The 27,503-nt window shown below is 35.0% G+C and overlaps 2 protein-coding genes across 3 annotated transcripts in view; both read left to right on the top strand.

Annotated features, from left to right (window-relative positions):
- MDGA2 (MAM domain containing glycosylphosphatidylinositol anchor 2) overlaps positions 1 to 27,503 on the top strand; it is an 801,291-nt gene that overhangs the window by 588,152 nt on the left and 185,636 nt on the right. The window contains exon 7 of one of the 2 annotated variants that reach the window (XM_036839756.1): positions 1,110 to 1,439. The exons of the other annotated variant lie outside the window; for it this stretch is intronic. Coding sequence (XP_036695651.1) covers positions 1,110 to 1,439 — 330 coding nt within the window. The remainder of the gene's footprint in view (positions 1 to 1,109; positions 1,440 to 27,503) is intronic. 2 annotated transcript variants of the gene reach the window in all.
- On the top strand, positions 15,183 to 16,584 carry LOC118891150 (histidine triad nucleotide-binding protein 1-like). Its single transcript, XM_036844787.1, has 2 exons — positions 15,183 to 15,207; positions 16,196 to 16,584. Exons 1-2 carry the CDS (start codon positions 15,183 to 15,185, stop codon positions 16,573 to 16,575), a joined length of 405 nt encoding a protein of 134 aa, XP_036700682.1. The 3' UTR covers positions 16,576 to 16,584.

Below are 27,503 nucleotides of genomic sequence, written 5' to 3'. Positions count from 1 at the left end.
TCCAATATCTGCAGGTCTTCTAAATTCACGTCACTTTTGCCAGTGTCATCATATATTTAGGTTTAATTGTAAAAGTGAATGAACAATATTTTATTCTGATAATTATGTTTCACTGCATATGCTACATTTCATCATATAGGGATGGTGATGTTAAAGGAGAGGGACATGAGTAGGATGTTGGAAAAGAGAAAGATGTGTATATGAGTATAACTGCCATAAAAAGGAACAAACTCTATTCCAAATTGAGTACACAGTATCATTCAGAGTTCAGAACTGGAGCCCTTAAGAAGCCAATAGATGCTCCCCCAGCAGCTTCTGGTAGGTATCATTACTGACACAGGTTGTGAGAACAGCACTGACCTTAGACTCAGAAAGCACTGCTGTTAGGATACAAACACAGCATGTTTTCCAAGCCGTCTGCCAAGAGGTTCTTTTGGCCATCTGCATGAAATAGCCAGCAAACAGTTTCTACTGGAGACACCTATGAATGGTGGAATAGAGCCATCATAGCAAATTTTTTGAAAAAAATGTTTCTTTCAATTCAGGTTATTTCACTACTATTGAAAATACCTCATGAATATGAACTGACTGAATTTTTACCAAACTAGTTTTGGTCAGCATGTAGATACAACCTTAGAAGAATTTTCTTTAATATGAAATTTGTTCAATATTTGAGTTATTTGGGAAATTGTGCCATAATTAAAGTATGACATGGGTAAGGATTGGGCTTAATGATCCGTATAATTATTTTTAACTCTAATACCTAATGACTTTATATAAGCATGTTTCATCATTTGTTCAAAATTCAATGGCAACAATGTTTAAGTATCATATATAGATTTAAAGCATTTTTTATATTACTGGAAAATATTATCCAATTTATAAAAATCAGTTTTAGAGTGTCTAAGTGACTTAGGTCTTTAGATTATTTCTAAATTACCTAAATGAGGTTTATTAATATGCACACTACTTGGAAACTGAAGAAACATATGTACATTTTACTTTATTTTGTTTTACTTTATTTCAGCCCAGAGATGACTACCTAGAGTGAATGCATCCCTAACATTATGAAAGTAACACTAATAACTTATGAAATTTTTATGTTTTAGCATTAAAAAAAGGACGATTTTGGATCACACCAGATCCTTATCACAAAGATGACAACATCCAGATTGGGCGTGAGGTGAAAATATCTTGCCAAGTAGAAGCTGTTCCTTCTGAGGAGTTAACATTTAGTTGGTTTAAAAATGGTCGTCCATTAAGAAGTTCTGAACGGATGGTTATTACGCAGACTGATCCGGATGTCTCCCCGGGAACGACAAACTTGGACATCATTGATTTAAAATTCACGGATTTTGGGACATACACATGTGTAGCATCTCTGAAGGGAGGAGGAATATCTGATATCAGTATTGATGTTAATATATCCAGCAGCACAGGTAAGAAGCATATTTATGATTCAAAAGACGTTCACATTGAGAATAATTTTCTTTTTTTACGTAAAACAAAATAGTCTTCAGCCAAGCTAAGAACATTCTAATTTTCAAAAAGCTTCCTGAAACCAAAATCCTAACATTCTGAATGCCCAATAAATATCATGTTAAGAGACTTTGATTTTGATTAGATTTAGATTTACATTAGGTTTTGATTTAGACTTCGATTTGATTTAGATTTACATGAGGTTTTACAGAAATAGTGCAAATAAAGTTAATAGTGTTGTCTATGATAGGTAGAGGCTTCTGGGTTAAATGGTACCAGTTTTTAAATTATTAACTAGGAACTCTGTAAAGCCTAAAATTATGTTAATTAATAATGTTAAACACCAAATGGCTAAAGAATTAGGACAATTTTCAGAAGTGTGAAGCAAGCAGAAGCTATTTAGTCCATAGAAGAAAATACCGAGAGATAATTTGAGTATTCAAATATAAGGAATATAAGAAATGTATTTTCCACCAACAAAAACCAATGATAAACATGTTAGTAATCAGATGTGACTCTTTCAAGACCTTATGATAGAATCTCTTCACAATGAGAATGGCTAAATATAAAAATAGACTGGAGTGAAATTTCTTCTATTAAGGTTAAAACCAAAAATATGTTATCAATTTTCTCTCAATTAAATGAATGTCTATGGATAAGGAAAATTACAGGGTAATTTTGGTATGGGAGGACATATTAGCTTAATTCTTAGGATGTTTTAAAGCCCTGTGATTCTATGAACTGCAATCAGTATGCATCTGGAGAACTCCAACGTTGCTTTATTTGTTTTGCCAGCTTGTTACTAGATTGAATTTTAATTTAGGATTTTTATATAATCCTAGGGCGAACAATGTGTGTTGAAAACATAGAGCACAAATGTAGATAGCAGACATACTCTGTTTGTTTGTTTTTTTTAATTGGAGTATATTTGCTTTACAATGTTGTGTTAGTTTCTGCTGTACAATGAAGTGAATCAGCTCTATGTATACATATATCCCCTCCCTCTTGGACTTCCCTCCCACCCCCACCCACCCATCTAGGTCATCACAGAGCTTTGAGGGAATTTGAATGGTTGGCTTCTCCTTTCTAGTCAGACAGTATTTTGACTCTTGTATGTTAACACATTGACCTGAGATTTTGTGTCGTTTCATGATTCCAAATTGCAGTGCACACTGGATTGATTTTACTCCTTAAGGGATATAGTCCATACCTCAGGCTGACCAAATGTGCTTACTTTTCACCATTCTGCATTATTTCTAAAAGATATTCCATTCTAGGGTGATGAAAGGTACTTGTGTTTGGAAATATGTCCTTTTCTAGGTAACAAACAAACAAAACCACAATAACTATTTTTTATCTAACTTGTGTTCAAAATTAGTGCCATCCCTAGATGGACTCATTTGAGGATATCTAAGGAAAGCTGTTGATATGCTCAGTCAGTCATCATTCATTTATGTATTTATTCAATCAACAGATGTCCATTGAATGCCTGCATCAACATGCTAAGGACACCCATATATGATATTTCCCATAAGAGTAAGAAGAATTTTGTAAAATCCATGATCATTTTTCCTTATTTATGAGAGACAGTTTTCCAGATGGTCTACACTGAATTATGACCATTGCTTTGTTTGTTTGGTTGTTTGCCTGGTTTTGTTTGCTTGTTTCTTTTTTGAAACCAATGACAAAAACTTATATGTAAAGAATCAGTGCTCCTATCTAAACAGACTTGTCTGATGGGAGTGTAGTTCATATACCATTAAACTTAGACAAAAGAGGGAGCAGAGAATGGAGAGGAGAAAGGAGCATTATGTAATTGTTCACAAAATGAGTCCTAACATTTATTTTTATATACACTAGTTAGTTACCTATTTGGAACTGTATTGTAAATGACCAGCATTGATTCATGAAATTTCCAAAAATCTTAAAAGGAAAATTCCAAAAGATGATCAGAAAAGCAGAAAATCCTCAAGAAATTCCTCTTGTTAATAAAAGCTTAGTTGTAATAATTAACGTTTTTTAACCATTATTATTTGTCTGGTTACCAAAGGTGACAGTGCTCGAGATGAAGGAGATATATTAAATCCAAAACACTCCCCCTTTCTGTTCCCTACCCACCACAGACAGACCTGGTTGTGGTCTGTCTCCTCCCTAGAGTGGAAGCTCCATGAAGGCTGGGACTTTCTCTGTATTGTTCATTGTTGTAATATCAGCATCTGGAACAATACATGGCACTCAGAAGATACTCAATAAATTATAATTAAATCAAAAAAATGAGCTAATTTGTGCATGTAGCTTTCCTTTTAGGTTTCTTTCCTCCTCCTATTATTACCTCTGCAAGGTAGACATTTGGTGTCTCTCTTCTTGATTTTGTAATTCCCTGCAGACTTTAAGAAAATCATTCATAGACCAATTTATACTAGTATTTAATATGTTATCACTCTCAGGGGCAGGACTGGCTCCATAATTTGTGGCATCCAGTGAAAATTTTTAAAAATGTGTCCCTTGTTCAGAACTTGATAAGGATTTCATGATGGCAATATCAGAGCATTAAACAAAGTGTGGGACCCTTCTAAGCATGGCTGCACAGGTGACATGCTTGTGGGACTGGCCTGTGCACGGGATTGTATTTTGATAGAGAGGTCTGCAGAAGGTGGTGTTTAACCCAAAGGATAAGTCACGAATGTGATTACATATTCTATTTTCATGCTGAAACTGGATTTGATGTTTCATTTTGCTTACAGTAGAGTTGAATACCAGAGTGCAGTATAAAGATCTGTACATCAGAGATTGTGTGATTCAGTTGGTATCAATAAAAATTATTTTTATCCCCACAGAGTAGGAGACTACACTTAAAGCAGTGCTTTAATCTGAAATATAGAGATATTACTGGGGATAGAGTTTGAACAAGCTATAGCGTGGAGGAAAATCTTAAACTATATTAATTCTATGAACCATATAGAATTCAGAGGAAATTCCTACAAATTCAGCAAAGTCAAAAAGAAGGAAACTACTGTTAAGACATAAGTAAATATGTGGGGCCCTTTTAGATTTTGGGTTTTGCTAGTTATTACTATTTTAAGGAATTTAGAATTGACCAAGTGGTCAGTGGTTTTCTTATGTGTTAAGCATTGTGATTATGTTAAATGTAAGCAATTTTAGGATGACATTTTAAACTTAAAAAAAAATCTGAACCTTTTGTTTTTCATACAAAATCTTACATTGAATCTTAGTTGTTACTGTGTTTTAAGAGACATATATGAAACTTATTAAGATGAGAATGAGGTACCATAAGGCACTTCTGCCTAATAGTTTGAAAACTGTTTCTTTAAATGACAGAACTGCATCTCTAGATACGTTTTTGAGGACTTTAAAATTGAAATATAAAATATCTCAGGAAGGTAAATCCTAGTTTACAGAATTATTCATATTTTTAAAAGGCAGTGATTTGATTTAAAAAAAAAACTTTGAAGAGAGAGGCTGCATGCATTTTGGAGTTTTCCTCATGCATTTGACTGAATAATAAAAACTATGATATATGTGATAATAGATTATGTCTTCTTTTCACATTAATTCAACATTAGAAATATTTTTTTTCCTCCTGGTTCTGCAAACATGCAAACTGTTTTATTGTGAGTATTTGTTGTTCTGTCAAGTTAAAATCATGTCCCTTGCAGGTTCTTTTACTGTGTTACTGCTCTGTATCTAGCTGTATGTCTCATGGTGACAGACAGTGGGCCTTGCCCTTAGGGAGCTTACAATCTAAGTTGTCAAATTACTTAGTTGTCAGATGATTTAAAAATTAGGCACGATATATAGTGGAATGGATGCTGTACTTAAAGTTTTATCAGACTTCTCTAGGAATCATGAATGTTTTTGTCAATGTGGGCACAGGAAAATTCCACAGAAAAACAATATTTAAGTTAAATCTTGCTGGAAGGAGCATTATGACAGTGACAGTGAAGGGAGAAAACATTTGGCAAAATATACAGGCTGAAGAAAGTCCCAGAAATATTATGTGATTCTTGCTTTTTACTGTAGAATTAATATTAACTGATATTAATACAAGCAAGCTTTATTGGTTTATTTCAATTTTATTATTATCCTTAATGAAGCTATATTTTATGTGGCTAGACTGCAGGTAACTTGCATTGTAGTAATTGTAAAGTTCTCAATTTAAAAATTAAATATACTGAAATATTAATTGTTGCAGTTAATCTTGTAAAATGAAAATCCTTTACATACTTGCTGGAAAATGCATGTAAATTTTAGCCTAAAATTTTGGCAACAGTTAAAATCAACCCTTAAAATATTGTTTCTTGTTCGTTTACATAAGTATAATTGTTACAGCAGATTTTTAATTTTCAGAGGGTTGCTGAAAAATATCCCATTGCTTCCTCCAGTATTGTTATGCATAAAGTCCTTTGGTGCTCTTCAGCTTGCATGTATTCCTTTGCATGACCTGGAAACTCGTAGGTTTATAGTAAACTCTGAAGCATCTGCATCATGCCTAGAAAATATAAACAGTGAGCCTGGTGATCTGTGGAATTCCGTGGTGAGACATCTGGTAGGCACATATAGCAGAATACTCAGTACAAATTTGATGACTTTTTTTTTTCTCCCCTGTTTGAGTACAGGGACATTTTATATAGCAGAAAATGGAGCAAGATTTAGAGGATTAAACCGGAGGCAGCAATGTAAGCATAGGTACACAAAGAAGGTAACAAATTGAGAAAATTAGTTGGAAATTTTATCTTTGCTGCTGACTACCTGGCTAGTTACTATAATTATGATAGTTAATTGTCTGTACAAGTATTCACACCTGTGAAATAAAAGTTCTTGATAATAGAGGACTATGGTACACAACTAATAAGAATAGTTGATGAGCATGAGAGCAAAAGACAAATGATTGTCTTCTTAATTGGATTTGCTTCTTTGCCCTTTTCAAGTTAAGGAGGAGTAGAAACTCATGAAATTTTGCTGATCAGAACTGAAGTTTTATAGAATGACTATAGTGGGTGACAGATTGTTTTACGTAAGAGGAAGTCATAAGTAAGACTAACACATGTAAGACCTGACAATGATTTGATCAGAGGAAGCTTCCATGTAGTCAAAAGTTATGTAATTGGTTCCTGAGTTACTGGACAAAGAAAAATTCATTTTCTTTCTTGACTCCAAAATTGTGAGGTTCAACCATGACATCCAAATTAATGATGGAGAACAGAGGTCAGCAATTTTTTTCTGTAAAGAGTCTGATAGTAAATATTTTAGTTTTTCAGGCTATATGGTTTCTGTTGCAGCTGTTCTTCTCTGCTAATGTAGTAGGAAAGCTGCCACAGACAATAAAATGAATGGGTACCACTTTGTTCCAATGAAACTTTATTTACAAAAACAAGTGGTGGACCATATTTTGCCCATAGGCCATAGTGTGCTAACCTCTAACCTAGACTTCTGAAACCCTGTTGATTAAGAAATAAAATCATAACAAAGCTGAACTCTGTGAACTTACTAGGAAATTAAGTTAAATCCACATATAACTTATTAGTCTGTACAAACATCAATATATTTTCTAATGATTGAGGCAAAAATCTCAGTTATTCCTTATTCCTCATTTATGGGTATACAGTTGACCCTTGAACAACATGGGGGTTAGGGGCACCGACACCTGAGCTGTGAAAAATCCGAGTATATTATAGTCAGGCCCTCCATATTTGAGGTTCCACATCCTCATATTCAACCAACCCGGGATCATGTAGTGCTATAGTACGTGTTTATTGAAAATCCACTCAGTTCAAACCCATGTGGTTTAAGTGTCAACTGTATTTTACTGGGCTCCTTGTTAAGCTTATTGTTCTCTGCTAGGGTGCCCAAGTTCTAGAATTATGCTGCAAGGATTCCTGAGATTACTTTGCAATTGCTCGTCTCATTCCTAGCATATAAGATTTTCTGCTACTGTCTCTATTCTGTTTGTGAACTCTTTCACCTATCTTTTTATCTGTTTCTATATACATATATTTAAATTTTGAATGGCTGAGGAAACAATGAAAAAAACCCACAATTTTAAAACAATGAGATTTACTCTGAACTTTAGACTCTTCCTGGATATGGAGACAGTTTCCTCATTTCTGAATGGATGGCTGCTTTTCACACTGGCCTTAGGCAGGGCTAATTTCATAGAGATTGAATTTACTCTTTAGGTGTTGAAAATTTCTCTCTCTCAGTTGACTGTTGTGTTTATTGGAAGGGGTATTATAACTGTCCCTGATAAGGGCCAGAAAGAATAGTGTTTTAATCAGCGTGTCAGTAGGGAAACTATCCCCCTAAAAAACATTGAATTATCTCTTCTACAGCCTTTCCCACTTTCTTTTCATAGGCATTGAAAATGCCTCTTCACCTATAGCATTGGAACTGGAACTAAACGTGGCTAGCTGATATCTTTACTGTGGCTCTTAGACCCTTAAATTGCTATTGTGTTTAATGAACTTACCAGAGAAAAAATGAACTGCATAATATTGTTTTTATTGACCATGTACACAGAACATTCCTCAGGAAATATTGGGCTTACAGCATACTTGTAGAGATACCTAATTCATTAATTTGTGCTTTTTCAGTAAAGGATGGTATTAATGTCAGCCTACATGGCAGGCGTAGTTATAAAATTCATATTTAGGTATATAGAATTTACCAAGAAGAATATTTTATGGTTAATATTGCCTATTAGAAAATAGGTTTTACTTCTTATATTAAATGTTTTATAAAAATTTATTCAATAATTTGGAATTGTTTCTTCTGCTCACTTATGTTAGTCTTACATTGTTCTGGGGCTGATGCAGGTTATCTACATAGGAGACATGTAAACACAACAATCTGGAAGTCTTGGGAGTGGTTAGGGAGCTTGTCTGGAAACTGTTGGAATGAGTAATACAGTTTTTTTTTTTAACATCTTTATTGGAGTATAATTGCTTTACAATGGTGTGTTAGTTTCTGCTTTATAACAAAGTGAATCAGCTATACATATACATATATCCCCATATCTCCTCCCTCGTACGTCTCCCTCCCACCTTCCCTATCCCACCCCTCTAGGTGGTCACAGAGCACCAAGCTGATCTCTCTGTGCTATGTGGCTGCTTCCCACTAACTATCTATTTTACATTTGGTAGTGTATATTTGTCCGTGACACTCTCTCACTTCATCCCAGCTTACCCTTTCCACCCCCCATGTCCTCAAGTCCATTCTCTACTTCAGCATCTTTATTCGTGTCCTGCCCCTAGGTTCTTCAGAACCATTTTATTTTTACAGTTTTTATTCAGATTATATATTTAAAATAATGAAAGAAGGAGGGCAGACAGCAGAAGCAAGAAGAACTACAATCCTGCAGTCTGTGGAACAAAAACCACATTCACAGAAAGATAGACAAGATGAAAAGACAGAGGGCTATGTACCAGATGAAGGAACAAGATAAAACCCCAGAAAAACAACTAAATAAAGTGCAGATAGGCAACCTTCCAAAAAAGATTCAGAAGAATGATAGTGAAGATGATCCAGGACCTCGGAAAAAGAATGGAGGCAAAGATCGAGAAGATGCAAGAAATGTTTAACAAAGACCTAGAAGAATTAAAGAACAAACAAACAGAGATGAACAATACAATAACTGAAATGAAAACTACACTAGAAGGAACCAATAGCAGAATAACTGAGGGAGAAGAACAGATAAGTGACCTGGAAGACAGAATGGTGGAATTCACTGCTGCAGAACAGAATAAAGAAAAAAGAATGAAAAGAAATGAAGACAGCCTACGAGACCTCTGGGGTAACATTAAACGCAACAACATTCGCATTATAGGAGTGCCAGGAGGAGAAGAGAGAGAGAAAGGACCAGAGAAAATATTTGCAGAGATTATAGTCAAAAACTTCCCTAACATGGGAAAGGAAATAGCCACCCAAGTCCAGGAAGCGCAGTGAGTACCATACAGGATAAACCCAAGGAGAAACACACCGAGACACATAGTAATCAAATTGGCCAAAATTAAAGACAAAGAAAAATTATTGAAAGCAGCAAGGGAAAAATGACAAATAACACACAAGGGAACTCCCATAAGGTTAACAGCTGATTTCTCAGCAGAAACTCTACAAGCCAGAAGGGAGTGGCATGATACACTTAAAGTGATGAAAGGGAAGAACCTACAACCAAGATTACTCTACCTGGCAAGGATCTCATTCAGATTTGATGGAGAAATCAAAAGCTTTACAGACAGGCAAAAGCTAAGAGAATTCAGCACCACCAAACCAGCTCTACAACAAATGCTAAAGGAACTTCTCTAAGTGGGAAACACAAGAGAAGAAAAGGACCTACAAAAACAAGCCCAAAACAAATAAGAAAATGGTCATAGGAACATACATATCGATAATTACCTTAAACGGGAATGGATTAAATGCTCCAACCAAAAGACACAGTCTTGCTGAATGGATACAAAAACAAGACCCATATATATGCTGTCTACAAGAGACCCACTTCAGACCTAGGGACACATACAGACTGAAAGTGAGGGGATGGAAAAAGATATTCCATGCAAATGGAAATCAAAAGAAAGCTGGAGTAGCAATACTCATATCAGACAAAATAGACTTTAAAACAAAGAATGTTACAAGAGACAAGGAAGGACACTACATAATGATCAAGGGATCAATCCAAGAAGAAGATATAACAATTATAAATATATATGCACCCAACATAGGAGCACCTCAATACATAAGGCAACTGCTAACAGCTGTAAAAGAGGAAATCGACAGTAACACAATAATAGTGGGGGACTTTAACACCTCACTTACACCAATAGACAGATCATCCAAAATGAAAATAAGGAAACAGAAGCTTTAAATGACACAATAGACCAGATAGATATCATTGATATTTATAGGACATTCCATCCAAAAACAGCAGATTAAACTTTCTTCTCAAGTGCACATGGAACATTCTGCAGGATAGATCATATCTTGGCTCACAGATCAAGCCTCAGTAAATTTAAGAAAATTGAAATCATATCAAGCATCTTTTCTGAATGCAATGCTATGAGATTAGAAATGAATTACAGGGGAAAAAACGTAATAAACACAAACACATGGAGGCTAAATACTATGTTACTAAATAACCAAGAGATCACTGAAGAAATCAAAGAGGAAATCAAAAAATACCTAGACAAATGACCATGCAAACATGACAATCCAAAACCTATGGGATGCAGCAAAAGCAGTTCTAAGATGGAAGTTTATAGCTATACAAGCCTACCTCAAGAAACAAGAAAAATCTCAAATAAACAATCTAACCTTACACCTAGAGAAACAAGAACAAACAAAACCCAAAATTAGCAGAAGGAAAGAAATCATAAAGATCAGAGCAGATATAAATGAAATAGAAACAAAGCAGTAGCAAAGATCAATAAAACTATAAGCTGGTTCTTTGAGAAGGTAAACAAAATTGATAAACCATTAGCAAGACTCATCAAGAAAAAGAGGGAGAGGACTCAAGTCAATAAAATTAGAAATGAAAAAGGAGAGGTTACAACAGACACCACAGAAATACAAAGCATCCTAAGAGACTACTACCAGCAACTCTATGCCAACAAAATGGACAACCTGGAAGAAATGGACAAATTCTTAGATAGGTACAACCTTCCAAGACTGAACCCAGAAGAAATAGAAAATATGAACAGACCAGGCACAAGTAATGAAATTGAAACTCTGATGAAAAATCTTCCAACAAACAAAAGTCCAGGACCAGATGGATTCACAGGTGAAGTCTATCAAACATTTAGAGAAGAGCTAACACCCATCCTTCTCAAACTCTTCCAAAAAATTGTGGAGGAAGGAACACTCCCAAACTCATTCTATGAGGCCACCATCACCCTGATACCAAAACCAGACAAAGATACTACAAAAAAAAAGAAAATTACAGACCAATATCACTGATGAATAGAGATGCAAAAATCCTCAACAAAATACTAGCAAACAGAATCCAACAACATATTAAAAGGATCATACACCATGATCAAGTGGGATTTATACCAGGGATGCAAGGATTCTTCAATATATGCAAATCAATCAGTGTGATACACCATATTAATAAATTGAAGAATAAAAACCATATGATCATCTCAATAGATGCAGAAAAAGCTTTTGACAAAATTCAACACCCATTTATGATAAAAACTCTCCAGAAAGTGGGCATAGAGGGAACCTACCTCAACATAATAAAGGCCATATACAACAAACCCACAGCAAACATCATTCTCAATGGTGAAAAACTGAAAGCATTTCCTCTAAGATCAGGAACAAGACAAGGATGTCCACTCTCACCGCTGTTATTCAACATACTTTTGGAAGTCCTAGCCATGGCAATCAGAAAAGAAAAAGAAATAAAAGGAACACAGATTGGAAAAGAAGAAGTAAAACTGTCACTGTTTGCAGATAACATGATACTATACATAGAGAATCCTAAAGATGCCACCAGAAAACTACTAGAGCTAATCAATGAATTTGGTAAAGTAGCAGGATACAAAGTTAATGCACAGAAATCTCTTGCATTCCTATACACTAATGATGAAAAATCTGAAACAGAAATTAAGGAAACACTCCCATTTACCATTGCAACAAAAAGAATAAAATACCTAGGAATAAACCTTCCTAGGGAGACAAAAGACCTGTATGCAGAAAACTATAAGACACTGATGAAAGAAATTAAAGATGATACAAATAGATGGAGAGATATACCATGTTCTTGGATTGGAAATCAATATTGTGAAAATGACTATACTACCCAAAGCAATCTACAGATTCAATGCAATCCCTATCAAATTACCAATGGCATTTTTTACAGAACTAGAACAAAAAATCTTAAAATTTGTATGGAGACATAAAAGACCTCGAATAGCCAAAGCAGTCTTGAGGGAAAAAAACGGAGCTGGAGGAATCAGACTCCCTGACTTCAGACTATACTACAAAGCTACAGTAATCAAGACAATATGGTACTGGCACAAAAACAGAAACATAGATCAATGGAACAAGATAGAAAGCCCAGAGGTAAACCCACACACCTATGGTCAACTAATCTATGACAAAGGAGGCAAGGATACACAATTGGGAAAAGACAGTCTCTTCAACAAGTGGTGCTGGGAAAACTGGACAGCTACATGTAAAAGAATGAAATTAGAACACTTCGTGACACCATACACAAAAATAAACTCAAAATGGATTAGAGACCTAAATGTAAGACCGGACACTATAAAACTCTTAGAGGAAAGCATAAGGAGAACACTCTTTGACATAAATCACAGCAAGATCTTTTTTGATCCACCTCCTAGAGTAATGGAAATAAAAACAAAAGTAAACAAATGGGACCTAATGAAACTTAAAAGCTTTTGCATAGCAAAGGAAACCATAAATAAGACCAAAAGACAACCCTCAGGATGGGAGAAAATATTTGCAAATGAAGCAACTGACAAAGATTTAATCTCCAAAATTTACAAGTAGCTCATGCAGCTCAATATCAAAAAGCAACCCAATCCAGAAATGGGCAGAAGGCCTAAATAGACATTTCTCCAAAGAAGACATATACATGGCCAAGAAGCACATGAAAAGCTGCTCAACATCACTAATTATTAGAGAAATGTAAATCAAAACTACAATGAGGTATCACCTCACATCAGTTAGAATGGGCTTCATCAGAAAATCTACAAACAACAAATGCTGGAGAGGGTGTGGAGAAAAGGGAACCCTCTTGCACTGTTGGTGGGAATGTAAACTGATACAGCCACTATGGAGAACAGTAATGAGGTTCCGTAAAAGATAAAAATAGAATTACCATATGATCTAGCAATCCCACTACTGGGCATATACCCAGAGAAAACCACAATATAAAAAAGACACATGCACACCAATGTTCATTGCAGCACTCTTTACAATAGCCAGGTCATGAAAGCAACCTAAATGCCCATCGACAGACGAATGGATAAAGAAGATGTGGTACATATATACAATGGAATAGTACTCAGCCATAAAAAGGAACGAAATTGGGTCATTTGTTGAGACGTGGATGGATCTATAGACTGTCATACAGAGTGAAGTAAGTCAGAAAGAGAAAAACAAATATCGTGTATTAACGCATATATGTGGAACCTAGAAAAACGGTACAGATGAACCGGTTTGCAGGGCAGAAATTGAGACACAGATGTAGAGAACAAATGTATGGACACCAAGGAGGGAAGCCACGGGGGGGTGGAGGTGGTGGTGTGATGAATTGGGCGATTGGGATTGACATGTATACACTGATGTGTATCAAATTGATGCCTAATAAGAACCTGCTGTATAAAAAAATAAAATAAAATTCAAAAATTAAAAAAAAGAACAGATGAAAAGCCAAAAAAAATATATTATGAAAGAAAAGTAGCAAAGTTTTCTAAAAATGGTTATACTCACACTAAATTAAGTTTGAGAAAATGTCAGTTGTCCACATCAGATATTATTGTTTGTATTATTATTGTTTTTATCATTTAGCCTCAGGTAGCATTGATGAAGACTGTTTGGAGCTAAAGTCTAGTGCCCTATTGATATCAATCATTCAAATAGTCAAAAATCCATGCTTGAATATTTTCAGAGTAAAGATACCTCCAGAAGGCTTACCAAATGCCCCATTAGAATATACTAAATGACCTAGGAGAGAAATTGCTAAAATTACACAAAATAAAGGTATGTTAAATCAAATGAGAGCAGTTTACAGAGACTTCCTAAAACCTCTGAGGTTTTCTTAAAAATAGGAAACCTACCACAAGAGATGAACACAGTATTTACAGCTTACGTCACTGGTATTTTTTTCCTTCCATTTGGTATATCTGACCTTTATTTCACAAGCCCTCAGCCTTAAATAATCTGTTCTTAGCGGAGGAAGATTGCGGTTGAAAATTTAAATTTGAGAGGCAAGGTTAACTGACAATTCAAGTAGGAATAATGCCAAGTGTTCCAATATGGTAAAGAGAAATTAGGTAGAGCTGTCATCCACAATTCTGGGATTAACTGATGAAATTTAGTGCACATTCAACCCCCCAAAATATTTATTAAACAACCACTATAGGAAAGGGACTATAGGAAGAAATAAAAATGTATAAGGTCTAGTTCATGGATTTTATATCCCATACACTTGAAAATTTTTATTAACAGATAAAGTCAAGTATTTGCTTTATAAACTATCAGAGTGATATAGAAGCATACAGGATGAAATTATTGAATCTATTCAGCAGGAGTTCCATAGAGCAGGCGGCATCTGAGCTGGATTAAGAATGGGGATTATTTGGCACTAGATCTTAGGAGGAAATGAATTAATTAGATCTCCTTCACACAGTCAAGAACGACCACAGAATTTTATCAAGGTAGCAGCATAATCAGATTGTTGTCAGGAGGGCCTATTCTTTGGATGAATCTGCAGTGTTCCAAAAAGAGACAGAGGAAAGACGGTGGAGAAATAGAAGAGAGTTTCAGAAGACATTTCAGAAGCTTCGCAATCAGTCAGTTGGGCAAAGAAAACTTTTCCTCTGTTTTCCCAACATTGTAGACTACCTTTGCATTGTGAGGAGGTGTTCAGTGAGTCAGTTAGTGATAATGTGAGAGAGGAGGCAGAAAATTTTTATTAGGAAGTAAATTAAGGCAGTGGAAATATGTATTACTTTATGGATGTGTCAGGTGAGAGAGGGAAAGATACAGAAGGCTTAGCTGGTAGAAGAAGCATGAGACTCGCTCATAAACTCGCTCATAAACTACATCTGAGAAGTCAGGTAACCTCTTTACATCTTAGTTCCTTAGTTCCTTTTCTCTCCACCACGGCTTTAGGATACTTTTAAGAAAGAGTTTGAGGAAATAGAGTGGAAAAAAAGGAGTATAAGAAAAAAAGAGTCTGCCCATTCGAGTGTGTGTGTGGTGGTCAGGTTGGGGGGGAGACTATTTATTCAGCTGAAGAGGTTGATAGGAATCAGATGAGGGACACTCACAACCTCGTTAAGGGGCAGTTAAGTCAGTGACCAGTGCTCTCAAGTCAATTGGGAGAGTGCCTGATTGACATCAGGCAGTTTAGTGTGTGCAGAGCCCTGGACTTGGGTCCAGGCCCAAATTTACCACTTAATAGCATTGCAACCTTATGTCTGGCTGGACCCCTAAGCTTTCCATCTGTAGAATAAAGGGATCAGCTAGGTAACTGATTTCTAAATGGTGTTCCAATGGCAACTAGAGATTTTTAAAAACTATTCTCAGGGTCTACTGAACTGCGAGGGGAAGGGAAGTAACCAGATGAGAATTTTACCCTTTTTTATTTCCCTTGCCATTTCACATAGAACAAAATATATCTCTCTTTTATATATAGAACTTCTATCTACGATTAAATTTGGACAGGGGATTCTGACTTAAGTTCACAAACACATACATGTGCACACAGTATTCAAAACATACAGTTGAAAGCCATTTGCTTAGATGAGTTCTTCCTCCCCTCCCAAAGTGTGTTACGCTTCTATGATTCCAAAATGTTATACTTAAGTTCAGAATATGGTAATGCCACATTCTGAGGAATGTTAGGTCTGAATGAGGGGCTGAAGGAAAGGTTTGAGAGGACAGATTGGTTTGGGATTAGGTGTACTTGAAAGGTTGGTAAGACGTTCTCAAGTTTCTGGTGACCAATTAGAAAGTAGCGTTTGGGCTGAGGCTCAGGCAGCCTGGCCTGGTGGTGACACGATTTTTGGGAAGATCATTCACAAGGAAATTCCAGCCAAAATCATTTATGAGGATGACCAGTGTCTCGCTTTCCATGACATTTCCCCTCAAGCACCGACACATTTTCTGGTGATACCCAAGAAACATATATCCCAGATTTCTGCAGCAGAAGATAATAGTGAAAGTCTTCTTGGACATTTAATGATTGCTGGCAAGCAATGTGCTGCTGATCTGGGCCTGAAGAAGGGTTATCAAATGGTGGTGAATGAAGGTTCAGATGGGGGACAGTCTGTCTATCGTGTTCATCTCCATGTTCTTGGAGGTCGGCAGATGAATTGGCCTCCTGGTTAAGCGTGTTGTAGGGATAATTTTCCCTTCTCTATTCAGTGATCAAGTTTGCACGTTCCAATATGCTAAACAATACTTTTATTTTTTTGCCTGTTTATGGAGAGATTGCAGAAATAATTTTAAAAACCCATACATAATAAAAGATTGTTGTATGGTCCAAAAAAAAAAAGGGGGGTTTAATAATCGAGAGAAAGGTCAGAAGTAGAACATGGACTTCACAAGCAGTTGCCTTAATTAGAAGTGGATGAGCTTATCCAAGAAGAGAGTGTTAAGCAAAAACAAACAAAATGTCCAAGGACATGGTGGAAAAAGCAGAAACCATGAAGAAAATGGAAAAAAAGAGTGGTCAGTGGAAACCAAATGAAAGAGGGGAATATCCAGTGGAAAACTTCCTGTATTTACAGCATCTTTAGAGCCTTCAGTACCTTTTCATCAGCATGTGAAGATTATATTTGTTTCAGGTACTTTAATATTGATGCATGGAATTTGATAGTGGAAGTGAGCTCTTATATTTCTTCAAGTGAAAGGATTGGGAATTGAAGGAGGGAAGGTGGGTAGGAAGGAGAGAGAAAATAAGAGAGAGAGAATGAGAGAAAGAGATTTACAGACAGTAACAATTACACTAATTCTCTTTTCAATTAGATCATTTACAAAAGTGAGAAGGATATTTGAAACATTTTTAGTTGGCCTTGTCAGGAAGTTATAAGTTGTTTTGAGAAGCATAAATTATATCAGCATTTATACTGCTTATTTTTGGGGAGAGCATAAATGCAAAGATTGGCTGCATTAAAGTAACTCTATTTTCTGTAGTAGTTGAATAAACATTAATCATGTTTTTATATTGAATTTTCTCATAAAACTGAATCTATCTAATTATGAAAATAACATCAGATTTACGATTTTCCTCCAATTATCATCTTAAAATATCCAGCACTTTCTTCCCCAAATATCAGAACCAAGATTCTACCTTACAAGCCATAGTTTAACAGTGGTTAATTAGCTGTTGTCTAATTACTGTGTCATGTGTTGAGGATTTCCTTCACTTGGCAGAATTAAACACTTTTTGAAATTCCCAGATTACATTGAGATAAGAGCAGGTCAATGAGAAATAGGAAAGAATGCCCAATTTATGTTTCCTATACCCTTCATCCACTTATAAATGCAAGCAATGGGGACGTGGAAACTATTTGAATTTTAAATGACTGAATAGAGATTCTTCTAATCCAGAGGACTGAACACAGTTAGTTCTATAATTTGTACTTAATATTATAATAACTAGCAATAACTTACACAAGTTAAAGAAAGAATTATGAAAATTATATTCATTAACTGATGAAGAATAAATGTCTCCATCAAACTTATAGTTGAGAATGGATGTAAATCAGGGTATATTATTTAAAGCTACAATACCAGGACTCACTCTGCATCTCTTGACAAGAGGAGAAGATAGAGATGTGGTGAGTGGTATTAGATTCACTACTGATATGATTATGATAACACTTGGAATTTTTATGTCATTTTTAGATGACACTACCAAGCTACCATTATCAATTGAACAACAGAGAAATAAATAGAAGTAGCCATAGAGACTAGATCCATAGACTAACAGTTTGATCGCCGTTTTAGTCTATGTGATAGCAAAAGATCTAGAATCCTAGATTTCTGGCATTAGATAGAACAATTATTATAGTGATATAATTTGTTTGTAGTGACTAAGTTTCATTTTACAGTTTGGAATGTCTTAAAGCTATTTCTTACAATAGCTCCAAAATAGAAGTTAGAACTACCATTAATGCAAAGGACTTTCCCCTGAAAATCTGCTTACAAATGAATTCATTTTAATATATAAAAAGGGCCTCATTAGTTTTTACAGTCTTAATTTTTCATCATTCATTGTGGGATATCAGTGAGCTTAGCAAAGAGATTAAATAAATTTAGAAAATCATTACAATTAGGATTTTGGTGGCACAATTTGAGGATATTTATGAATTCTGAATATCTATTTTTAAGTAAAAATAAAAGATTATTGGAGCAGGTCCCCATATACCTATTTTGTAAAACATTTTAAAAAGATTTCTAAATGTCTCAGTTATTGACATCGTTTTTAAATACTGAGGACGTTTATAGATTACCTAGTGCCTTCCATTTATAGAGAGGGAAATGGGATCCCAAAGCTTAGGTACTTGTTCACTTCCTATAACCATAACCTGATTCAAGTTTACAGTCTCAGATTCCAAATTCAGTATAAGCTTGCAGCATCTTACGTTACATGGGTATGTCCCTTTACTATCGCAGGTGATTCTGATATTCAGTTATGGCCTTTGACAAGGGCCTTGCATCAAAAGATCACTGTAGGCAGGTATTAAAATATTCTAAAAGGAATTCAGGTAATATTCTAGTTGGTTCATGTGACCATGTGTTGGGTTGATAGTGGGGCACAGCACTCTCCCCTACTCTGAGAACACCACTTCAAAGAGTGTTAGGATGTCAGGTCCCATTTGCCCATCTCATATTCCTCTCACTAAAATGGGGCATGGCCTTACCCTATTCTAACCTAGGTGCATAGATTGAGCAATATTCATTTCACCAAAGGAGACCACTTTCAGCGTTATGCTAGGTTAAAAATTCTCTAGGGCAACTCAACATGATGATACTTGTCTTGTTCTAGCTTCCTGAGAAGAGTGGACCCAGGGTTTGTGTCTTTAAAATGCTGCCTAACCACATCTAGGGATGTGTACTCCTGAGTGGCATGAATTACATATTAAAGTAACCCTAGTCTATACATTAAAACTTGCAGCACGCAAGTGTGGATCACATTGTCTATGGTGAAGAATTTTTTTTTAACTTTTATAGCAACGTAACAAAAACATAGAAAAATGCATGAATTGTAAGCATGAAGCTCGAATAGTTTACACACAAATATAACCACACCCAATTTGAGAAGCAAAGCATTAGCATATGCTGATGCATTTCAAAGTGTTGAACATAGGTCAATTCTGACTGCAAAACCCAGGTTCTTTACACAAAACACACAGCTTCTCAACGGAGCAAGCACACGTAATGAGATTTCAGACTCCAGGGATAAGCTGTGAAAAATGTAAATATTTTTGTTAAGTGAATCCATTTCAGGAAACCCAAATCATGGCATGTCTGCCTTCTTACCTCTCTGACTAAAGAATTGGAGCCTGGGTGGTCCTCTTGGGTGAAAGTCAGCCTAAGAGACAGCCTAGGCTCAGAACTGAAAGCTTTAGATAAGGAGACAAGACAATAGTTTGCAGGGGAAGGGAAGAACTGAGGGCACCAGATTCCTCTGAGTACATAAATAAATCAGGTAAATACATCAGAATTTCCCCAATTTTAGGGATGTTCTACCATAATAATGATGAGATTTAAAAAGATGTGAAATTAAAAGCATATCATTGCACTTTAAAAAAAGGTTCTATGCACAGTATGAAATATATTGGTAATTTAAATACGTGAAGTAGAAATAATAAAATGACAAGGAGTTCAAATGTCTGCACTCTAAAATGCATTTAGTATGAATTACAGTTCACTATAAATGAAACATAAGTAGTCCACTTTCACCAAGACTATCTAAATAATACTTGTAAACAGAATGTATTTAGTTGACATTTAAATGGAAATATCCTTGCTTAGGAATAAAATGGAATGTAAAACTATATTAATAAAATGGTACTAAACTCTATTCACACACTTATTAGCTTAGAATGAGTTATATATCATTCCAATCAATGACGTTATATGAGTTTTTATGTGGTTTTAAAATTAGGCCCATATTTTTACTGTAGCATTCTATACTTCTACAGACTGGCAGAATGGATCATAAAATACAATCATGCATTTGTAGAATATTTGTTAATAAAGTGTCCATGTGTTATAAGAAAACCCTTCTCCTATGTTTTAACTGACCAGTTCTCTGCTAGTGGATCTGTTAATTAAACCTCATTTGCTCTAAAGAACATGTGGTCCTGATCTGTTGATGGAACATTGTGTTCACTGGTTATTTCACTTTGCTCTTGACAAAGCATGAAAGAGCCAGCTTCATTTTATGTCAAAATGTTTATTAAAATGGTGATAGTGTCTATTTCCACAGGATAAGGCATATTCAGTAGTACATAATCAGTGATTTAATTAGGGAATTTGTAAACCACAGGCATTGTTCAGAGTTATCATGTATAAGAGGCCAAACAACGTCAGATGGATTCTACAAGGAGACAAATGGCCTTTTTATTATAGAAGTAAATTGATTTTTCTAGCCATTAGGCATTGAAGAGTTTATCACTGTGAGCAACAGTTGCTCTAGAACAGCAGTCCCCAACCTTTTTGGCACCAGGGACAGGTTTCGTGGAAGACAATTACTCCACAGACTGAGCGTGGTGCGGGGAGGAGGGGGCCGGATGGTTCAGGCGGTAATGCGAGAGATGGGGAGCGGCCGATGAAGCTTCGCTCGCTCGCCCGCCCGCTTCTCACCTCCTGCTGTGTGGCCCGGTTCCCCAACAGGCCACGGACCAGTACCGGTCCACGACCCAGGGATTGGGGCCCCCTCCTCTAGAAAATAAAATAAATTGTGGATTTCTTTAAAGCATCTTTCTTTTGCTATGCTTTCATTGCACTTTTGATATATAATTTATAGCTTATCCTTTTAATTTAGAATTCCTTCACCCACAGGAAAGCAATCACATAATTAACATGATCAGACAGTTCCTTTTTACTTATTGGTTCCCAGTTTTCATGGCAACACCCTGACCTTTGTGAAAATGTACAGCAATGACATTTTGTCATCTTCATAAGAGAGAGAGAGATGTATTGAGGAATGTCCAAACCTCATTACTTCATAGGAATAGAATGGGCGCTAGGATATCTGTATTATGTGCCATTTTATAATACAGTCCAAACACACAGTTCAAATTATTATAACTAACAGCAGAAATCTGCACCTTCTTTCCTTGGATGGCTTTGGGGGATGCCTCTGACTACTCAGATTAAAAAGGTTCACTCCTGTCCTTTCCAAAATGTTACCTTCTTCAAATAGTGTCCTCATCTGAAATGAATGCATATTTCCAAGACAGCTGTCAATGGTAATGATATATATATATATCAAATTTATAAAATATTTTGTTGACCCTATGTGTACCCATGTTCAGTACTTGAGACATCACAGATATGAATAAAACAAAATATTTGCCCTCAATATAGAAATATATGCAGAACAATAAAATATAGTCATTGATATCACCATAATAAAAGACATTGAGGAGAAAATATAATAACTAACATATATTGAGTGTTTACTATATGAGAGACCTTGTGTTCAAGATTTTATATGTATTATACTGCTTAATTCTAAAAAAAGAAAATTGAAGTAGGTAATATTATATTCACTTTACTTAAACTGAGAGATACTGGCTAGATAGCTTTCCTGAGGTCATGCAGCTAATAGGTGGTAGAGCTAAGATCTGAATCTAGGCTGCCAGACCTGAGCCTTGCTCTTTACAAGTATATTACACAACGTGAAATACTTTACACTTCAGAGGATGCTCTAATGTGCATTATGCCATTTTATCTTTAAATTCTCATTAAATTCTCCTTTTCCTCAGCCTTATTTGCTGATGAGAAAACAGATTAAGACAATCCAAGATTGCACAGCTAGTAAGTCGTTAGGCCCTGTGTCCAAGTCAAATTTCTAATCTTGTACACTTACAACTCTTCCAGACTATACGTGTCAATTAAAAAAGGCCTTCTGATTTAAAAATGATTGTGAGCGGTTATCAGTTACTGAGAATTCTCCCTATTTATCAGCTTCCGTAATGCATACTGAAAGTTTTAAAGGTAGTTAAAGGTCTAATTTATCTCTCTTGCCCCCAGTCTTAAGCATATTTACCTATTTGAGGGGCTCAAAAATGTGTATTAAAATGAATCGGTAATAGCTCCAGCCTAGGGCATAAGTTTTCATACATGCAGTTCTGCTTTTGTTACTCCCATAATGTTAATTTAAGGGATAGTGCATTTATACACACATTTAAATATATTTGGATAAATCATGGCACCATTTTCAAGAGTGAGTAGGCAAGAACACAAATGTGTAATGGAATATCAGGATTCCAGGAATTTGGGAATCTCTGAGCTAACTTTTAAGCTATAGGACTCTTTCCTGTTTGTTACCTTTACTCTGTATAATGCATGTATAGAATGTGGTATTCAACTTTTCAACTTTAAATTCTTAGTCAATTGTTTATACCCAATTAACTATAGTTTTCCACCTTTACTCTGCATTATTGAAAAAAATATATACCAAACATGAAATGGAACTTGATTAACAGTAGAGAGTTAAGTTGAGGAATTGGTCCCCTATTTCCCAGAAATGATTATAGATTGATTATCTTTTCATCAAATGACCTGGTCATATCTTAGTAATTAAAGATCTTAGCACTTTGAGGTTTTGACTATTATAGTATCTCCTTTCTTATTACAGAAAAAAGCAAGGTCTTCTCAGTCTAGTTCAGATTCCTAGCTTGCTAAAATGTTAACATAATTCGAGTCACTAGCAAGCAGAATTATCTTGGTCCTGTTTTTTTATTTAGTTGTCTCAAAGAAAACAAGTTTTTCACATGTGAGACTTTACATAATTAGTCAGTGACCGTCGTTCATTTCTGTACTTCAGTACATGAGAAACACATACAATAAGTCAGGAAAGGGAGGTTAAACTCAGAAAAAAGGTATGCTTTCACATCTTTTCCCAAAAATGTCAGTAAAAAATTGTCTTGTTGATATAGATTTACATTAATGATTCTAGAAAACATTTTACTATAAGCTCAAGTTAGCAAACCAAATTATGTGAAGATCATAGCAATTCAAGATACTTGAAAACTAAACTTAAGCAAATGCTACATAAGCAACCCCAGCTTAAGGTCCCCTTCATTTATCTGTTTATGAGGCAGCAAGAATAGAACCTGTATTTATTTGCAACTGGCCTTGTAGCTTGTGTAGCAGAGAAAATATGAATGCGACTCAAAGAATGATTTTCTCTTTTGCTCTTTCATCTTACACTTTATGTTCCACTGAATCCCTCAGAGGCTATTCTTGTGCCATAGCAACACCTGCTGGGAGAGGGAAATTGGAACAGCCATAACTGTTGCCTGCCAAACCTGTTTTCCTGATTGAATGGCACTGCATGTCCTCCATCTTCTAATACTAAACTCTCCAGAGTTGCTACGCTTCAGGATCCTGCCTCTCCCCATGTTTCAAATAACTAACAATACCATTGTAATAAGATTTTCTATAACTCTTTAAAAAATAAGGATTGTGCATGTGTGTATGTATGGGTGTGTGTGTATGTGTGCATGCACGTTTCCCCTAAGAATTTCAAAATGCAAACACCGTGCTATTTTAACCTCACGTTTGTTTTTAATACATGCTTTCTTCTTTCTCTGTAGCTAGATTTGTAAAACATTGTCAATCCTGTTTTATTAGCATCTCCTCATTTATTATAGGTGAGTCAATAAAAAAAAGTGTGTATGTCAGTGCAGAAAAGGCAGTTTTTATTTATAGGGTATGATAAGAGATGTATTTATGCTTATTCATATTATGGACAAAAACAGTAGGCTTACCATATGGTATGATGGCATGTTGAAAAATAAGTGCCTATTTCATATATGATTTACCCACAAGACTGTAAGTAATACATGTCTTAGAATATGGGTCCAAATGGTCTGTTGTAGAGCTAACTAGCCTTTTTTAAAAATTGATGATAGAGGAAAGCCATAGCATGGACAAATTACTCAATACTACCAAATACTTCCAATACTTTACCTCCCTGTTTCATTATTATGCCCAAATTAAAATCTAGTATACATGCTAACTTTATGAAAACCTATTGTTTTTGTGTTTTTTTAAACTAAAAATAGAAAGAGTTGATGTGTGAAAATGATCTTGAAATTTATATACTTTATAATTAAGCCTTTGATAATCAAGAGGTGATTATTCATTAATAGTTTTCTTACTTTGGTTGCTTAGTAACCTTGATTGGTGCTCCATCAATCAATCATGAATTTATTAAGCACCTCTAAAATACTTTAAAATATCACATGTTGTGGGAGCTATTTTCTGAGGAAATAGATAAAGCCTAGTACTGACCTCAGAATGTTTTGGCTACATACGTAAAAGAGTAGACATTTTGTCATGACATAGATAGAATAAATCAGATACACTATAATTCAGAGACATGGAGGATGAATAAAAGTTACAGAAATCAGGAGACTTAAGAGAACAGGAAGTTTCAGTTGGGTCTTAGAAGAATGGGAAATCATTGGATGGGTATTATGACGGGAAAGTCATTCCTGGAGTGAAGGAAGGAAAGCAAGCAGTAAGGAAGGAAGGCAAGGAGTAGGGAATGAACCAAGTGTTAAGCAGACCAAGAGACCTATCAAAATTGAATAACGAGCTTTTCACAGAAACACTATGGCTTAATAAGGGTTGGCAGGTAAAACGGAAAATAAACAATGGGATTTAGACGTTCTAGAAAATGGGGAGCTACTAAAGCTATTTGAATGGTAGAATAATAGGATTTTTAAGAAAGATTAATTCAGAAATGGTAAGATTTTTTTAGGAGGAGGAAGAAGCATTTGTCAATTAGATTTCAGTGATTCATTTATACGGGGGAAGATAATTCAGAAGGAAGTGCAGCAATGCAATATATTATTATATTAACCTTTGGCTCAGGGAAGTTCTGCATATTTTAAAACGACAACAATTGCAAAAATACTCTATGTGCTGCATATCATATAAATCACCATATTGTCTCTGTGTTTTTACAAAACAGGAAGTATCCATTGGCAACCTTCATTCCTTTCATGAGAAATGAGCTCTAGAGTGTCTCTTTCATCAAATATTGTTACCCGTCATGGTCTCTAAAAGAAAGCAAATATGAGCAAATCCATTAGTAAATGAGGAGTCTTTAGCATGTTGGATTTGTTTTGTCATCTTGAATATTTTTCAAGCACATCTTACTATACATTTTAATTGACATATAATTATTAAGAAAATGGGTCAAGCTTATTAGTTTAGAAAGTATTTTGGAGATTTGGATTAGAATTATTTTTAAGTTGAAGGGAATTCTCAAATTTACCTTATATCATCATATGAATATTTCTCAATGATCACTTATTCTTAAAAATTCCATGTATTAAGGCAGTTATTCCAAATCTTAGTTTGTGCTCATCAAATCAGCTATGAGGTGCATGAGAATTAGAATAGTTCCACTATTAGTGTATGGAGGTTTTAAAATACAGATTACAGTATTGATATTTTTCTCACTTACATTGAAGATACTTAATTGAATGGAAGAGAATGGAGTGGAGTTACAAGATGCTGACAATTTCACTTAACCAAAGGCTTATCTTACTTATCCCATAGTCCATTATCAGAAGGTATTACTGATGTGCCATTGATAGTGATTGCAACTGCAAACTATTCAGTTCTTTACTTCCATGTAAAATTATTTTGTGATTTTTCAAAACCTCAAAATCTGACTATATCCATGTGCAAGTCTCATGCTTACAAAGCTAATCTGTAATGTGTTGGAAAAAAAAAATTGAGAACTGCTGACTCAGACACTGAGAAAGCACTCAAGTGTGATAGAGGTATCTTTCCTTTAAAACTATGTGGTCTGCAATAAGGATATAGCTAACCTTGCAGTTTCAATCAGTAGATCACCAAGGATGAAACTCACGTCAAGTCTATCATAATTTGTTTTACCTCACCTGTTGTTTTTGAAGGTTAAATAATACAATAAATTTGGTTCATTTGGATTAGTTGAGTCTACAAATTCACTATTTACTTGAGTCGTAACTTTTTTACATGTGTTTATATGTACCTAGTCAGCGTGAGAATTCTTGATTTCTGATTTCTGGGGTTCACTTTCATAAACACAATATTTTTGGTCTTATTAACTTATGCTTTAAATATAGATTATACACTCTACTCTAGAGCATACATATGTGCTATAAAATACTTCTCCCCCTAAATTCAAATATGATTAAATTAGTGCCATACTTGTTTTAAGATTCTTGAAAATACGAGTCTGGTTGTCCTTCTGGAGACAATTCTACTTATTACTTAGTTTATTATAAAAAATTATAATGTATTAAAAGAAGTATATCTTTTGTTTAAACATCTACTATTAAACTGCACTATGCATATTTACATATTTAAACCAATAAGTTCATAATAAGCATATTCTTATGTCTTTGTTTCAAACAGCATGATATTTTCTCATGTAGTTGAGATGAACTAACCTTCCCCTGTATTCTTCTGAGTAAGGAGAAATAAGCCAGCCATTTTCTGAGTAAAAACTGAAGATTAAATTTCCTCACCTTCTTTCCCAATGAAGAAATGGAAGCATTTATATTTTCTATACTTACTTTATTTTACAGTCTGTGATACAGTGGAAAAGTTGACAGAGAACCAGTTTGTTCATATTACTTGTCTATTTTTTTAATGTTTGGAATGAGAAGTTTTGGTGTCATACCATGTTTTTTAAGTTTCTCTGATTATAGCATCTCCTACAGTAGCATTTCAGGTAAGAAAAATCAAAGCAAGGACAGTGTATAGACTATACGTCAAAGAATGTATCTTTGTGTTTTTATTAGGAGGGACTGTTTTCTAGCAAGTGCATTATGAATAAATCTCACAAGGTGCAGACATTTCAAATTTTTCTACTTTATTTAACGTTTTCATTGTGAGACTATTTTAAGAAAAAATAATTTAGTTGATTAGAGAAGAGCATAAAAACATCATGACAAAATTAAATGCCATGTCCTCACATTGGCTCTTTTGTTTGTTTTCTGTTCATTTGTTTTTTAAATTTACAACTTATCTATCCAAATCTTAAATGAAAGGAGAAAGAAAAGGAA

Source organism: Balaenoptera musculus, chromosome 2 (assembly GCF_009873245.2).
Source record: "Balaenoptera musculus isolate JJ_BM4_2016_0621 chromosome 2, mBalMus1.pri.v3, whole genome shotgun sequence".
Lineage (NCBI taxonomy): Eukaryota > Metazoa > Chordata > Mammalia > Artiodactyla > Balaenopteridae > Balaenoptera > Balaenoptera musculus.
Note: the sequence above shows the minus strand (reverse complement) of the source record. Positions and strands in the feature narration are given on the sequence as shown.

Coding starts and splice junctions, on each gene's coding strand:
- LOC118891150 (XM_036844787.1), top strand. CDS start 15,183: ATGTATTACTTTATGGATGTGTCAG. Junction 15,208..16,195: donor TTACTTTATGGATGTGTCAG/GTGAGAGAGGGA, acceptor GTGACCAATTAG/AAAGTAGCGTTTGGGCTGAG.